Source organism: Macaca thibetana, chromosome 13 (genome assembly GCF_024542745.1).
Source record: "Macaca thibetana thibetana isolate TM-01 chromosome 13, ASM2454274v1, whole genome shotgun sequence".
Lineage (NCBI taxonomy): Eukaryota > Metazoa > Chordata > Mammalia > Primates > Cercopithecidae > Macaca > Macaca thibetana.
The window spans coordinates 75,942,828-75,958,443 of NC_065590.1; the positions used below are offsets into that span (position 1 = coordinate 75,942,828).

The following is a 15,616-nucleotide window of genomic DNA, read 5'->3' on the forward strand; positions in this document are numbered from 1 at the left end:
TTCCTGCTTGGACTTTTGGGCACAGCTCCTGGCTTTTCTTCTTGTGGCCTATGTGAATGCTACACTCAGAAAATACTGAGACCTCAGTTTCTTCTGTAAAAAGGCAGATGCAAAATGCTTCCCTCTGAGGAGCGCTTTGGGGAAAACCGTAAGAAAGCATGTGTGATGGCCACTGGCCCAAGACAGGCACCTGCAATGTGACCCAAAGATGACGAGCTCCCGTGTGCACTTCTGCCTCCCTGAAGCTTGTGTCCCAAGTTGCTCATAAGGGGGACCTCAAATGTAAACTCAAGCACTTTAAGAGCCTGGAGAACCTTGGTCAGGTGACCCATCCCCCTGCACCAGAGATAGTGGGGATGTCAAGCCTGTGGTGGCCGTGACTAGAGAAGGTCATTAATTGGAGGTGTCAGCTCCCCAACATCAACTAACACACCTGCCTCACTGGGGTGGTGGGCTCTGTGTTTCTCCCCAGGCCCAGACATGGCCCCTGTTGGGCCAGTGACAGTCCAGCAGGGAGAGAAGATCCAGGGCCACCGCCTTGCCTACAGATTCTGGGCTGGGTTCTCCTTGGGGGGCTCCAAGAGTGCCCTCCTCCATACTCAGACTACTCAGACTGCTCAGCCAGCTCTCAGGACAGGCTCCCTTGTCTTAGAGCCCCCAACCCTTGCTACCTGCATCCTCTTCAGGTTGGGGAAGTCCCCAGGTGAGATCTGGTGCTCCCGCTCGATCCGGCCATAGATTTCGGCTAGGTTGTTCACCAGCTCCTTCTTCTTGTTGTCCTTCCCGAACACTGAGGGCATCTCCTTCTTCAGAGAGCTGATGATGTAGGCGTGGACCTGACAAACAGGACCAGAGAGAAGCCTTCACGTCAAGACCCTGGATGGTCCCTTCCTTCTAGGATGGCTCTCACACCATTTGTTCCCCTGCATCCCTCCTGCCTCCTCCTGCTCTTACTTCTGAAATACTTTCTACCTCTACCCTCACGCCTCCACGTGGCTTGTAGGGCTGGGCTGTTTTTCCATGTTACACGGGCAAGGTGAGGCTGTGGGGAGCTACAGTCAAGGCAGGGTGAGGTGGTCATGTTGCTGCTGCTGAAGACAATACCAAGAGCTGACATTTGCTGAGCCTCTCTGAAGGTGCCAGACATTGTGATGAGAGCTTTGAGACTCTTTATTTCACTTTATCCTCTAACAACCCCTTCATTTTACAGATGCAGACAGAGGTACAGAGAGACTAAAGGCCTTGCCAAGGCTGGGAATCCCACAGACAGTAAACAATGGAGTTAGTTCCAATCTGGCCATCTGACCTCAGAGCTTGTAACCATGGCTCCTGCACTGTCCTGCCCCTTGGTGTCACACATATGATGCAGTGGCTGCAGGACACTCTCCAGCCCAGCTGCTGAGGGCAGCAACCCTCAACTCCTGCAGCTGACCCCGGACTCTCAGCCCCTGCCCAAGTTGCCCACCTCCCAGGGGGCTGCCTCACCTTGGCCAGCCTGGCCCTTTTGATGAGGTCATTGAGCTTGCGCAGGGCAGCATTTCGGGGCAGACTCTGGATGTCCCTGAATAGGTCCTGTTCCTCAGCCTCAAAGAGCTTCCGGTTGTCAGGGATGAGGAGCGGGTGGGACCAGAAGGAGCCGATGTAGACCCGGATCACCTCTGGGGTGTTCACGATCTTCCCCAAGGACCACATGAGGGCCCCGTACACCCGCATCAGCTGCTGCGTCTCGATCTGGTCAGCTTTGTTCAGCACCACCCGCATCTTGTCCTCATGGTTCTTGAGGGCTTTGATGACTTCTGAGAACTCATCAGAGATGTCCAGTTTGTGGGCATCGAAGAGCAGAATGATGCGGTCAACCCGCTCGGCAAACCACTCAAGGACAGCTGCAAAGTCATACCCTGCCGGCAGAGGGACAATCAGGGGCTGGGGCCTTCGGGGTATAGGGTAGGGGTTTGGAGAAGCAGTCGGGTGTGGTAGAAATAACACAGTCTTGGGAGTCAGATCTGAGTTTAAATCCTGGCTCCTCCACATTTTAACTGTTTGGACTCCAGCAAATTACCCAATATCTCATAGAAATTTTTTCATCTAAAAATACTATTAAATCCTAAAATAATATAAATACCTAATTAATAGAACTATAAAGGTTAAATCCTCTTAGAATCCAGCACTTAGTAGGTGCTCAGTAAATGCTAGTCACTTTTTTTTTTTTTTTGAGATGGAGTCTCACTCTGTCACCCAGGCTGGAGTGCAGTGGCACCGTCTCTGCTCACTGCAACCTCTGCCTCACGGGTTCAAGCGATTTTTCTGCCTCAGCCTCCTGAGTAGCTGGGATTACAGGAATGCGCCACCACGCCCGGCTAATGTTTGTATTTTTAGTAGAGATGGGTTTAACCATGTTAGCCAGGCTGAGTCTTGAATTCCCGACCTCAGGTGATCCGCCTGCCTTGGCCTCCCAAAGTGCTGGGATTACAGGTGTGAGCCGCCGCACCCAGCCAGCTACTGTGCCTGGCCTAGTAACTCTTATTAACCTCATTATTTCCATAGGACACAGCCACTATCCAGCTCCCCTATCCATGCTTCTGTATTTAGCAGCCTGCTGGAAAAGAAAGTCTGGACACCTAATCTGACACAGAGACTCAGAAATTCTTTCTAAGGTCTGGAAACAATGAAACAGTAAAAAGTAGATACTGATGATGGTTCAGACCATGCCTATCACTGGTCTGGAAGAAATCTGCAATTCTTGTCATAAAAACATCTTCTTCTCACTCAGGCTCTTTCCTTTGTAATCAGCTGCAGCACAAAATGCCCAACTCTTGAAACCACAAGGGGTTTCTTCCTTAGGATGTGACTGGAACTCTGGCCACCCGCACCTTGGTTATCTAGCACTAAGCTGCTTTAGGTCAGACTGGTTCCAGGAGCCCCAGAGAAGTTGTTCTGCTCCATCCGAAGTAGCTGTGCATTCAGTAGGGGCTGAAGCAGGAGGGTAGACCAACAGTCTGTCCATTCACTGACTCCCAGAGCCCCAGTAGGTCTTACCTCTGTGTCTCAGGCTCCTCTCACATTAAATAGGAAGACAAGAGATAAGGAAGTGGGCTCAGAGAAGTCAAGTGATTTGTCTGAGGGCACACAGCCCATGAGCAGCAGCAGTGGCCTGAGGATGGAGGTGTGAGGCTTTCCCATTCTGAGTCCGAGCAGGGTTCTCAGCCTCTCCTCCTGCTACTCCCCCATGGCACACCTCTGGCACTGAGGTAGGAGCCCTTTCTTGGGCACTAAAGTGATCAACCACCTTGGCTCCCCATAGCACAAGGGTTCCAAGGCAACACACACTGGGGACCCAAAGCTCATTGTCACCATCAAATGGGAAACCAAATCATTAGGACAAAGCCTTACAGAGGCTAGAGACCAGGCAAGATCATCAGGCAACTGCCTTGTAAGTGAGTCAGACTTAAGAAGCTCTGATTGTCTGTAACAGGGGTCCTAACTTAGCCTGCATCAGAATCCCCCATAGGGCTTCTTAAAACCCCGATGGTTGGACTCCATCCCCAAAGTTTCTGATTCAGTAGCTCTGGCGCAGAGCATTTCTAACAAGCTCCCAGGAGATTCTGATGCTGTTGGTCCAAGGGCCACACTTTGAATACCACTGGTCCATAAAAATAACAATAGCATTCAAAAGGTGTTCAGCACTGACCTAAGTACTTTATAATCATTAATTCCTTTAATCCTCACGACGACTCTATACAGGGTCATTAGATGCTAATATCAGCCCCACTTCTCTGAGGAGTAACCAGAGATACAAATGGATAAAGGAACTTGTCTAAGGTCACCCAGCTGGTAAGCAATGGGCTGGGGACTCAAGTCCAGGAAGACGGCCCTGGAGTCAGTGCTATGAACCACTGACTGAGTTGGTTTTCAAAGGCTGTCATTTCAGACTAAGTAGCAGGCATCGATGGGGTGGGGGATGAGAATGAATGGAGCCAACAGAGCTAGGTTTAAAAAGCCTTTCCCCCACCCTGTGGCATCTAGTGAATGCCCCAGTGGGGTACATATTTAGGACATGTGGAGGCACTGCCACAGGGGGTAGGGGGATGGCATCAGCATGGTCAGGAAAACTTGCTGCCCTAAAGCTTCCTGGAGGACCCCTGTAATGTTTTTCTGGGGTCTGTAAGAGAATTCTAACAAAGGAAGGTCAAACCCTCCTTTGATTACCCAGATGCCGGCACTACTCCATGTTCAACTCCTCTGTCTCTCTGTCTTAGTGCTTCTAAGCATTCCCGTTCCCATGTGATTTTCTCCAAGATCTGTCAGCTGCTCAATTAATATACATCTCAACTAACACACAAGTCTTCTTCCCCTCCTCCTGTGGGGGTAGATGAGGCTACGAGGAGCTTAGCAATCAATGGTCCAACTCCCTGATTTACAGATAGGGAAACTGAGGCTCAGGAAGGGGCAGAGCTGGCCCAGTATCTCCAGGTTCCAACCTGAGGACAGTCCCTGCTTGGTGCATCATTGAGGGCTTGGTGTGAACTAGATGTTGCCTTCTCTTTCAAAGACAGGTGCCCTGTCTCGGCTCCGAGGCAAGGCCCAGGAAAGTGCTTCAGAGGCTGCTCTGCCCAGTAGGCAGGGGGACCATCAACCCTCCCTCAAAGATGTTCACGCAAACTCTCTGAGGTTAAGTGACTCAGCCAACACCACACGTGAGACACGACCCCTAGCTCTCCAACTCCAAGTTCAGTGCTTGCTGCGGATGGCAAGATGTTCATGTCATTATCTCATTTCACCCTCATGACATGCTCTGAGGCAGGCAGCGCAAGGAGTATCGCTCTCACTTCCAGGGTAGGAAACTGATGTTCTGAGAGGAGAGAGTCAAACAGCTGGCGAGTGGTGAGGCCAGATGACCCAGCTGTCAGCCATCCTGCCATTCTGCACCTGGCCGCTCCCTGCCTCCCTCTCTCCTTCCCTCCCTGGCACACAGGCCCAACCAGCTCCTCACTGGAGCCTGGGAGGCCTTAGCATTCCCACTCCAGGTGAAGCCTGCAGCCTGCACTGCACTACTCCCCTCTTTCCTACATCCCTCTGTCCCTCCTCCCCTCCCCAGGGATGGCTCCAGCCTATTTTTATCTTCCCTTCAGCACAGCCCGTGGCAAGGCTGCTGTCACCTCCCAAAGGCAGTCCCTCAGAGCTGTGGGTGGGGAGGGGCAAGAGGGCTAAGAAAATCAGGGCAGCCTGAGCCCCCTGCCCCAACCCCCACCTCTGCAACCAGCTCACCGCAGGAGGGCAGCGGGGCCCCTCCACAACTCCCTGCCAGGCCTCTGGCCTTCTGCTGCTCCTTATTCCCCAATCTGGATTCCAGCTGTGGCAGTGCAGGCCGAAGGAGGGGCTGCTGGGAGGACTAAGACTGAGCTGCAGCTCCATCTCACCTGTCCAGCAAATCTCAGCCCCAACGCATTGGCTCAATGGCTCAGAACAAGCTAAGGCAGCCAGGGCAGCCAGTGTTGAGTCCTATGCTGACAAGGTAATGGAGGTTTATAGAGGGTGAGAGACAGGCCCAAGGCCATGCAATGCTGGGGGTCAGAGCCAAGACCTGAACTCCAAATTCAACTCTTGCACTGTAGTCATGCCTGCACCAGGCTGGGGTAAACAAAGGCACCAGAGAAGCTGCAGAGAAGAGAAGAGGCTCTGTCCCTGCAACTTTGCCGTAATCCCTGGTGACACCAGCGATGTAAGAGAAGGCTGTGTCTGCAAAGGTTGAGGGGCAGCAACATGTCCATGCTGCCAGAACAGGATAGACCCCTGCCCACCCCTGTCCCTGCCCTTGGTGGTCTTTTGGCATCATGCATGCTCCTGTTCTGCTCTTCAGCTCACTGAAATCATCCTCACTGCACCGGGAGCTGGGCAGGGCAAGGGCAGCACCTCACCCTTCTGGGCTTCCCCTGCACCCAGCACGGTGTGTGCCACACCGCAGGTGCACTATCAGTATTTGCCGAACGGAACTGAAATGGGAGCCCTGTTCCACGTTTTGCATCTGGGAGACAGTAAATGAGTAATCTCTGGGCCTCAGTTTTATGCTCGAGGAATCAGTGACTCAGTCGTAGGGTTATTGTGAGGATCTAAACAAATCAGAGGATGCAGGTGAAACTGCTGAGCTGTGACCTTGGCTGTTCTTACTGCCCTGCTGTTTTTTATAAAGCACTCCTTCTAAGCCCTAGTTTCTATGAGATGGGATGTGCTCTGCAGGGGTCACCAGAGGAGCACTGGCCTGGGTGAGCCCACCTCTCGTTTCTGCTTAGCCACTAACTTACTGTGTGTCCTTGGGCAAGCAATCTCCCCTCTCTAGCCTTGTGTCTCTTTGCCTGTCAAATCAGGGGATTGAGCTGGACAACCTCCGAGCTTCCTTTCTCGGTTCCCAATGCTCTGCATCTGAGACCAGAGGTGTGAGGGTGCGGAGTACAGTAGGATGCATGGAGATTAGATACAAGGAACCCTTTGCAAGAGAAAGAAGCTGCAGACTGCTGTCTTATAGTCCTCGGGCATGCCTGTGTGAAGTCTGCCTCTGCCTGAGGACAGGCCAAGGGCTTCTGGGAACTCTTTCTATGATTTTTATAAGCAGAGGCCTCCTACTTGCTCTGGCAAGCTGCTATCCAATTACAGACTCAGTAATGCCAGAAGCTTCCAGCCAGGTGCGGCGGTGAAGACCATGACCATCAAGCAACGAATGACTCCATGGGTTCCTCTGAAGCTCAACCTCCCTGCTCCTGGCTACCCCTGAGACTGTGTCACCTGTAGGGTGCATATTTAGTTGTTCACTTGGCCTGGACTTAGGAGAAGATCTAGGAATGGTGGTATCTCAAAGGTATGGACTGGACCCAGTAAGAAAAAGGGTACGGTAGAGGATTAGCTTTCTCATTTATTTGGCAAATCTGAACCTCAGTTTTCTCAGCTGCAAAATGGGGATAACAAATGACTGAATGACAGGTCTGTGGCAGAGCTGAATCAGGGCTCTGTGGTAGAGCCGTGGCAACATGATCTGACAGCAGAGACTCTGCCTCAGCAGCTGTGGTGAGTGCCATGGCCAGTGACAGGCCCCCTTCCCCTCTCTGGTCCCAGCAATGGCTCTGAGACCTACAACAGTAGCTCTTGAGCACCTGCGGCAGCCCAAGGGTTCATGAAATATGGACTAGTGAGTCGGGGGAGATTCAAGCACTGAGAGAGCAGAGAAGCTGCCCTTCCTGGACTTCATAGCACAAGTCTGCTGGCTCTAAGAGGTCTAGTCAGCCAGCTCTGGGCCTGGAGACTGGGCAGCCTGCAGGGATCTGTGGTCTCCTCCAACCCGAGGCTCCAGAGGACTGGAAAGAAAGCACTTTGAAGTAATGCCAGGCAGGAGGAAATCGATCAGACAAACGCAGTAAAGAAAGCCACCCCTTCATCACCCGCTGGCTTCCTTCGTGGTCTGACATGCAGTGCCGGGGCCCTCACAGGGCAGCACACTTCTTTGGGTTTCCAGCCAAATGACCTCATTTGCTCTTCGTAATTCTCTGTATTCCAGGAGGTAAGTAGGGCATACACATCTTACAGGACAGGGAATCTGGACACAAAGAGATTAAGGGGCTTGCCCAAGCTCACACAGCCAGGTGGTGGCAAACTCAGGTCTAGAACCCAGCTCCTCGACTTGCAGCCCACGTTCTCTTTCTATAATAGCTCACAGCCATGTGAGCCTGAAGCTCAGAGGCCGAGCCCTCAAACCAGGCACTTACTTGTGGTGGGTACATACAAAAACCCCATCCTTCCCCCCAAAAATCTCTGTCAAGATTTAAAGACATTTGAGCAAAAGAGGAATAACAAGGCATCAATTTCCAAAATGTGGGAAGAGTTTGGCTGACAATGGGGAAGAAATGCCACATTAGATGTTTCCCAGAAGGAACAGCGAAGAGCGGCCCAAGCAGATGGTCGGCAAGGCCGTTTGAAGGGCGTCAGGACTCGGCCGCTCTGCCCAGGCACGGGAGCGCCCACACAGGTGTGCCCGTACCGGCACGTAGTCTGGGAGGACCCAGAGGCCTTTCAGTGCAGGCTCTGCTCCAGTGAGGGTGCCCTGGATGGGCTAGGAATGTGAGGCTGCAAGGATGAGCCCAGATCTGCCAAGGTCTGAGCCCTAAAGACCCCTAGAGGAAACTTGGAGATGAGAGGTTTGCCCTCATTCCTACCCGCTGCGCTCTTCCTGGACAGGTGATGATAATGTGCTGAGAAGCCGCTGGACCAGGAATAGGGAGACCAGAGTTCCCAATCTAGGTGTGTGATCTGGGCAAATTTTCAAGCTGCTCTGGCCCTACTGAGCTCACCTGTGCGGGAAGGGGCCCGTGAGGAGGAGGTTCAAGCTGTGCAGACTGTGATGTGAGCACAAAGCCCCGCCCTGCTTTCCTAAGGTGGCGCCTGTGGGGATTTCTAGCTGGGAAGCAGCCAGGAAATGTGGTTCCTATGCTGAAGACACTCAGCCTTCTGGAGCCCTCCCACTCCTGCCGCATCCTCACTTCTTCCCGGTAATGAGCCAGGCCGGGGCACATCCTGCCACTTCCAGGAACCACCTCCCTGCCTGCCTCCCCTGCCCACCCCAACGCATCTGCACCCAGAGACAAGTGCTGGCCCAGGACCTCCTAGAATCAGCTTCCCGGCACCCCACCCTTCTTCCTACAAGACACACCGCGCCCCAGGCCCAGTAGAGGGTCCACACCCTGAGCAACGACGACCCTTTGCCACTCTAGTCCAGCCTGGGGCCCGAATGCTCCTTCCTGTGAAGCCTGAGGTCTTGGAGCCCTTAGAAGCAGCTCACTTCGCAGAACAGGCAGTCTAATGTGGCCAGTCGGGGCCTCTGTGCGGACTTGATAACCATGCCCCTTTTTATCTGCTGAGACACAGCCCTGCGCCAGGTATGAGGCTCAGTGAGCAGAAGGTGGGCTGAAGTTCAGGCTCTAGACGCCCTCGTGCAGGACATAGTTGGCAGGACTATCCCAGGGAGCGAGGGTGTCTGGTCCTAGCCTGGGCTGGCTGGAGTAAGACGAGAAGCACCCAGTTTGCTCTGTGGCCAAACCCAGAGCTCTTGGAGCCCCAGGCAAGAAGGCATGAGAAAGCAACTTTGGTTCTATGCACACATTTGTGTGTGTGTGTGTGTGTGTGTGTGCATGTGCGTTGCGGGGGGGTGCTGCGGGGAAGACGGGAGTTGTGTATATGTGTGGGGTATGTGTGAGGAGTGTGTGTGCATGTGTGAGTGTGGGTGTGTGTGTAAATGGAGGTCTGGGCAGGGGAGGGTCTATGTGTGTCAGTTTAAACTGGAACCACGTGTTCTAAGGCCAATTGTGAGAAAGAAAGGGGTGGGGCTCTGCACCCTGGAAACTTTCCTCGTTTGGGGTACCACAGATAACTGAGGGTGTCTGACGCCCTTCCCCCAACTGTCCTGGTCTCCTCAGGGTGCTGAGGTCAGCACGGCCCCAGGCACCAGCAGCCCAGTTCCTAGTTCTTGTTTTTAACACAGGCTGCTTTTGGCAGCAGCTGCATTTACAGTCTGGACGCAGGAAAGCAGAAAACAAACTGGCCTGCAAAGCCACTCCTGGGCCCATCACTTCTCCCAGAGGTAGGGGGACCTGGCGCTTAGTCAATGTGGGGTGGGAGGCATCAGGAAGTGCAGGCAAGAACACCAGGGACCTAATTTGCTTAAGGCAGTCACTGAGATCCAAAGACAAAGGCAGGAAGAGAGGTAGTGAAACCCCGTCTCTACTAAAAATACAAAAATTAGCTGGGTGTGGTGGCACACACCTGTAGTCCCAGCTACTCAGGAGGCTGAGGCAGGAGAATTGCTTGAACTCGGGAGGCGGAGGTTGCAGTGAGCCGAGATTGCTCCACTGCACTCCAGCCTGGAGAGTCAAAAAAACAAAAACAAACAAACAAACAAAAAACACAAAAAAACAGAAATAGGAAAAGAAGGGAATAGGATAAGAACTGAGGAAGGCAGGAGTCCCTGGGAACCAGCCTGCCACAAACAAGTGTACAGGCTGTGCACTGCACAACTGCAAGGGGAACCATTCACACAGATTACTCTGGGATTGTATGATAGGTAGGGCCAACTGACAAGGAGGGAGGAAGGAAGGTAGCTCATGGTGATCCAGACCCAGGGCTATGGCCCGTGTTTTCATATGGTCTATGGACCTCACAAGAAGGCTGTGGGATGCATATCATTACCCCTTGTTACACATGGGGACCCTGAAAATGTGACCTGTTGAGACACACAGAGGTTCTAAAGCGCAGAACTCTGAACTCCTAGTACAGTGTCCTTGGAAACCGCAGAGGCTGGAGTCCTCTCTGGACCTGCTGGTCAGGCTGCACCGGCCTTGCAGGTGTACATGTGCACATCCCCCAGGGAGTTCACCCTGGGAAGGGATGGCTTTCCTCAGCCTTCCTGGAGGAGTCCTGAGCTGCCTGAGTGAAACAGCAAATCCCTTTCAGTCCTAAGTGCAGGGTGAACCCCAGATGAACCACTTGGGGATGGGAATAGGTAGATTAGGGGAAGGGGGGTGCTCAGGGAAACAAACCAAAGCAAGACAGAGAAACCACCCGTGCTGCCCTCCACAGGGCCCTGAACAGGGAGCCAGGTGCTTACAGCGTGCATGGGGGCTGGAAGGAGGGAGGCTCAGACATTCCTATTTTCCCAGGCCAGGGGTTCCAGCTCCCTATCACCTCCACCATACAGCCCAAAGACAGGGAGCCAGGGGATCAAGTCTTCCAAGACCCCCTTCCCAGGGTACACTGTGATGTCCCAGAATTCACAGGCCACCAATTACAGGAACTGCTAATACAGTTTCCCAAGTCCCTCCTGACTCAGCTGCTTCATTTCCCCTCTTCTTCCTAGGTCTCACCTCCTAAGCAAAGCAAGAGGTGGTGAGGAGGCAGGGCAGGGCTCTCCTGCTCAGGATGTTCAGCCTCCCCTCTCCCTCCCACCTGCGACAGGATGAGGACTCCAGGCTGTGTCTTCCCTGGAGGCCTGACTGGGGTTAACCTGGCCCTTGAGCAGGCTGCTGACCTGGACAGCCTCTCTCACTGTCTTCCCTCTGCACTCCCAGCCAGGGCAGGCTTGGTAGCTCACACACAGCCATAGTGTAGCCCCAAAGAGCCAAGCCTGGCCCTGCATCACGTGCCTGCCCTCATCAGAAAAGAGCTGCTTTCTGCAGAGAGGACACCAAGGCAGCTCACAAGGGCACTGGACAGAAGCCCAGGTCTGGCACTAGTGGCCTGCACCTGGGCCAAGGGCCTGCATCACTTGGGTCTCGTCAATACACAGCTGCAGGAGCACTGGCCTGTCACACCATGAGGCTGTGACCTCTCCTCTGAGGAGTCTGGGGTGAGCAGTGCTGGCCTGGGCAGGCCATGCTCTTGCAGAAAGAGCAAAGGTTTCTGGGACCCACTATGGTGGCACCGACATGGGCAGGGTGGATCTGTGTCCCAGCCGGAGCCACAAAGCACAGAGGGTAAAGGCACATGCAGTCAGTCACCTACCTAGGTCCATTCAGGCAAGAATTCTAGCTGCTTCCCAGAGATCCCCAGCGGTTCAAACCCCTCCCTTACCCAGAGTCTGACTTCCGAGTACTGATGTGGCTCCAGCCCTGGCAACTAGCTCCAATACTGGGGTGGACGTGGCATCATCTGATTTTCTTGTCAGAGATACAACACATGGCACAGAAAGGGTAGGGGGCTATGCAGGACACTCAGCAAACTGTGGCAGGACAGGCTGGGGGTGGCGGCCCAGAGCAGTTGTTTTTAGCTTTTGACAGCATCTGTGTAGCATTTTAGAGTTAGAAAAAAGAAAACAGGCCGGGTGCGGTGGTTCCTGACTGTAATCCCAGCACTTTGGGAGGCCAAGGTGGGCGGATCACAAGGTCAGATCGAGACCATTCTGGCCAACATGGTAAAATTCCATCTCTACTAAAAATACAAAAAATTAGCTGGGTGTGGTGGCGCATGCCTGTAATCCCAGCTACTTGGGAGGCTGAGACAGGAGAATCGCTTGAACCCAGGAGGCAGAGGTTACGGTGAGCCGAGATCGCGCCACTGCACTCCAGCCTGACAACAGAGTGAGACTCTGTTTCAAAAAAAAAAAGAAAAGAAAACAACGATGATGATGATGATGATCTATAATACCTCATGGTTACTAGGTGCTTGCTATGTGCCAGCCAGAAAAGGCTTTTCATCCAAAGCATTTCTTTAATCTTCAAACAACTCCATAAGATGGATAGTACTATTCCCACCCCACCCGCCCCCACCACCCCACACCATTTTTCTGATAAAGTAACTGAAATAAAGAAACCTGCCGAGGATCACTGTGCCAGGAAGTGGCAGAGGCAGGCTTAGAACCCTGCCAGCCTGACTCCAGAGTTCTGTCTTCTAACCACCACACCAGGCAACCTCCTTTAATGAGCAATTACCCCGTGTTTTTCTGGAGTGAACAGTTTTCGAAGTGCTTCCACTACCTGATTCCCTCCTCTTCTGACCCAGAGCACTGACATCATTGAGCTGAATTTCTCTGTATGCCTTTGGCTGCCCTGCAGAGCTGCAAGCTCCCCAGGAACTTAAGAAGCAAGCCAGGGTCAGGGCCATAGAAGGTGCCTCTTGTAGCATGAATAAACCCAATGAGGTGAGGCTGATATTGATGTCTTCATTTTACAGATGAGAAGACTGAGGCCAGCTGTCTCCTGAGCTACAGCGGACGTGAATTCCTCTCCCGACCCCTGCCTAGGACTGCCCCAGGTAAAATGATCCCATACAGCACAGGAGAAGTGCCGGCTCGCCAAGGTACAGCACAGCCCTGGGTGCTTCTCTTCTGGTATGTAAGAGAGTGAACATGTCAGAACCATGGAGCCCATAGCCAACACCCCTCAGGCAGGCTGCTTACCCCGGCTGATCCTCTGCTTCTCCCCGGAGAGGATCCCTGGTGTGTCGATGACGCTGATGCTCTCCAGCACAGGGTTGGGTAGCTGGGCACACACGAACCTGCATGGGCAGAGGAAACCTGGGTGAGTACTTGCCCGCCTTTTGTGACCCAGCCCCATGACTCCAACCACCTGTCTTGTCTCTCTCAGGTGAGCTGCAGGTGCATCCGGAAACGTTCAGTTCACCACGGGCTTGCCCAGCTCAGGGCGTGGCTGACAGCTGATCCAGGGCTGAACCCCAGTTCTCCTGCCTCTCCCCACATCCAGTGTTAGAGTGCCCTGCACCCGGGTGTGTTTGGTAAAATGCTTTGTGACCAGCAGGGCTATTCCATAGCGACATCCCATCTTCATGTGTGATCAAAGCCTGGGTCTAATTCTTATGGCCCCAAGTCCTTAGTTTGTCCTTGGTCAGCTATCTCCCTGCCTTGAGTAACTCCACTTAGCTTGGCCCTTTCTAGGAACCTCAGCTTTTTTAGATAAACAATGAGAAGACACCCTGCCTGGTCTTCATATGAGCCCCAAGGGACTAGCGGGGCAGGAGGGACTTTACGGATCTGTCCCAAGCCATCACTGCACAGGGTCAGGGTCTGAGGATCCTCCTTCTGATTTGATCCTCGTGGGCAAAGTGGCTGTGCTTCCCTGTATATGTCCTCATTTGTACATAGAGTATCATTCAACAGTAACTGAAGCCCTACTCTGTGCAAGATAGCAGGCTGGGTGCCATGGCCAGAGGATGACAAGCCTGGCTGGCTTAAAATGCAGACTCCCAGGAGGCAGGCGAGAATCCCAGCCCCAAAAGTAGATCTCACTCAGGATCTATGCTTTGAGGAAGCTCCCTGGATGATTGTGAAGCAGCCATGGGTCATGCTTGCCAAGTCCTGCTGTGGGGGACACTAAGATGTCCAAAACTCGATCCCTGTCTCCAAGGAGCACAGCCTGGTGCAGGACAGGAGGCCTATACATGGACAACCAGAACACACAGTGCAATGGGACCAGCACCCTGAGAGAAGTCAGATGAAGTGTTTGGAAAATTCAAGGCAGAGAAATGGCTTCCAGGGAGGGCTTCCTGGAGGAGTAGGCACTAGAGCTGGCCTTGAAGAATGGGAACCACCCAGGAACATTTATCTGGACATCTAAAGGCCAAACATCTCTATTAGGATAGCAGTCAAGTGTCATTCAAGAGAAGCGAGGGAAGGGGAGCAAACAAGGAGTGTGAAATAAGACCACTCAGCAGCGCAGACAGGAACCTGGAAATCTAAAACATGCAGCACCTTGTGCGGACTGCAGTGAAGCCGGTGGCACGTGCAAGAGGGCTCCCATCATCCCTGCTGTCGTTTCAATGGACATGCCTGGCAGACCCCCAGCCAACCTAAACATCCACCACTTTAGCTGCTGCGTGCTCCTGGAGAAAATCTCAGAACCTCACGATTTCACAGGTGCCTGCAAGAAGCCACATTCTTTCATCATTCTTCTCTGGTGATGCATATTTTCTCTCTCTTTCTCTCTTCAGTATTTTCTGCTGGAAATGTCCTCTTTTTTTTTACATTTTTGGTGTCACTTCACCCATTAACGTCAGGGTCAAATGGCAACTTTCCCACAAAGGCCTTGTCAGCCCTGCTCTTCCTCTTGCCTGGGTTTCACTGGCTCTCTCCAAGCCTGTGTCCACTGAACTGGATCAGCCTTACATTCCCCCACAAAACAGAGCCCAAGGCCGCTAGGGGCCTGGTGTCTGTTGAAATAAAACATGAATTCTATCCCTTAGCAAGGCACCTGGGAGGGAGGCAGGAGACACAGCCCCTCCTGCGGCCACATTTCTTTCCTTGTCAATGTCTGCTCTCCAGGCCAGACACGAGGTCACTCTGGAAATGCAGGATCTTGCCTGAGTCACCTTCACTTTATTCACTGAAATCACAAATATATAGAGAGATTCCTGACCCCTTAATAGTATCACCTTTTATGTGCATGTTATTTGTTTCACAACACCTTCCTACATATTTTCTTTATACTTTTTTTGGTAACATACATGCACATGGTAAAAAACAAACAAACAAACAAAAAAACCAACCAAACATGGTCCAGCAAGGCATAAAATGAAATAGGAAGGTGTTCCTCTTCTCCACCTTTCTGCCCTGCTCAATTCCACTCCCTAAATGGAACCACTGTAAGCCGGTTACAGGCTCACACCTGTAAACCCAGCACTTTGGGAGGTGGGTGGATCACTTGAGGCCAGGAGTTCGTGACCAGCCTGGCCAACATGGTGAAACCCTGTCTCTATTAAAAGTACAAAAATTAGCCGGGCGTGGTGGCACATGCCTGTAACCCCAGCTATTCAGGAGGCTGAGGTGGGCAAATTGCTTGAACCCAGGAGGCGGAGGCTACAGTGAGCTGAGATCACGCCACTGCACTTCAGCCTGGGCGACAGAAAAAAAAAAAAAAAAAAGTAACCACTGTAAAGAATTATATATTTTTCCCTTTCTCAAATTTTCTTCACACAACATTTGCAGGATTAGATTATGGCAATTTACATTTTATCACTTTCTAGATGAAGATAATAATATTGAAAGAGGTGTCTTTACTTAAAGTAAACCACCCCCACCCAACCTCACCCACACCTCCTGGTTTCAATAAATTTAACAATGGAGTTAATGAGA

The 15,616-nt window shown here is 52.4% G+C and overlaps 1 protein-coding gene across 1 annotated transcript in view; it reads right to left on the bottom strand.

The window, feature by feature from the left end:
* EHD3 (EH domain containing 3) overlaps positions 1–15,616 on the bottom strand; it is a 34,142-nt gene that overhangs the window by 4,903 nt on the left and 13,623 nt on the right. The window contains exons 3-5 of the mRNA XM_050753257.1: positions 12,929–13,026; positions 1,486–1,898; positions 672–836 (exon numbers count right to left, since the gene is read on the bottom strand). Of these exons, the coding sequence (XP_050609214.1) occupies positions 672–836; positions 1,486–1,898; positions 12,929–13,026 (676 nt within the window). The remainder of the gene's footprint in view (positions 1–671; positions 837–1,485; positions 1,899–12,928; positions 13,027–15,616) is intronic.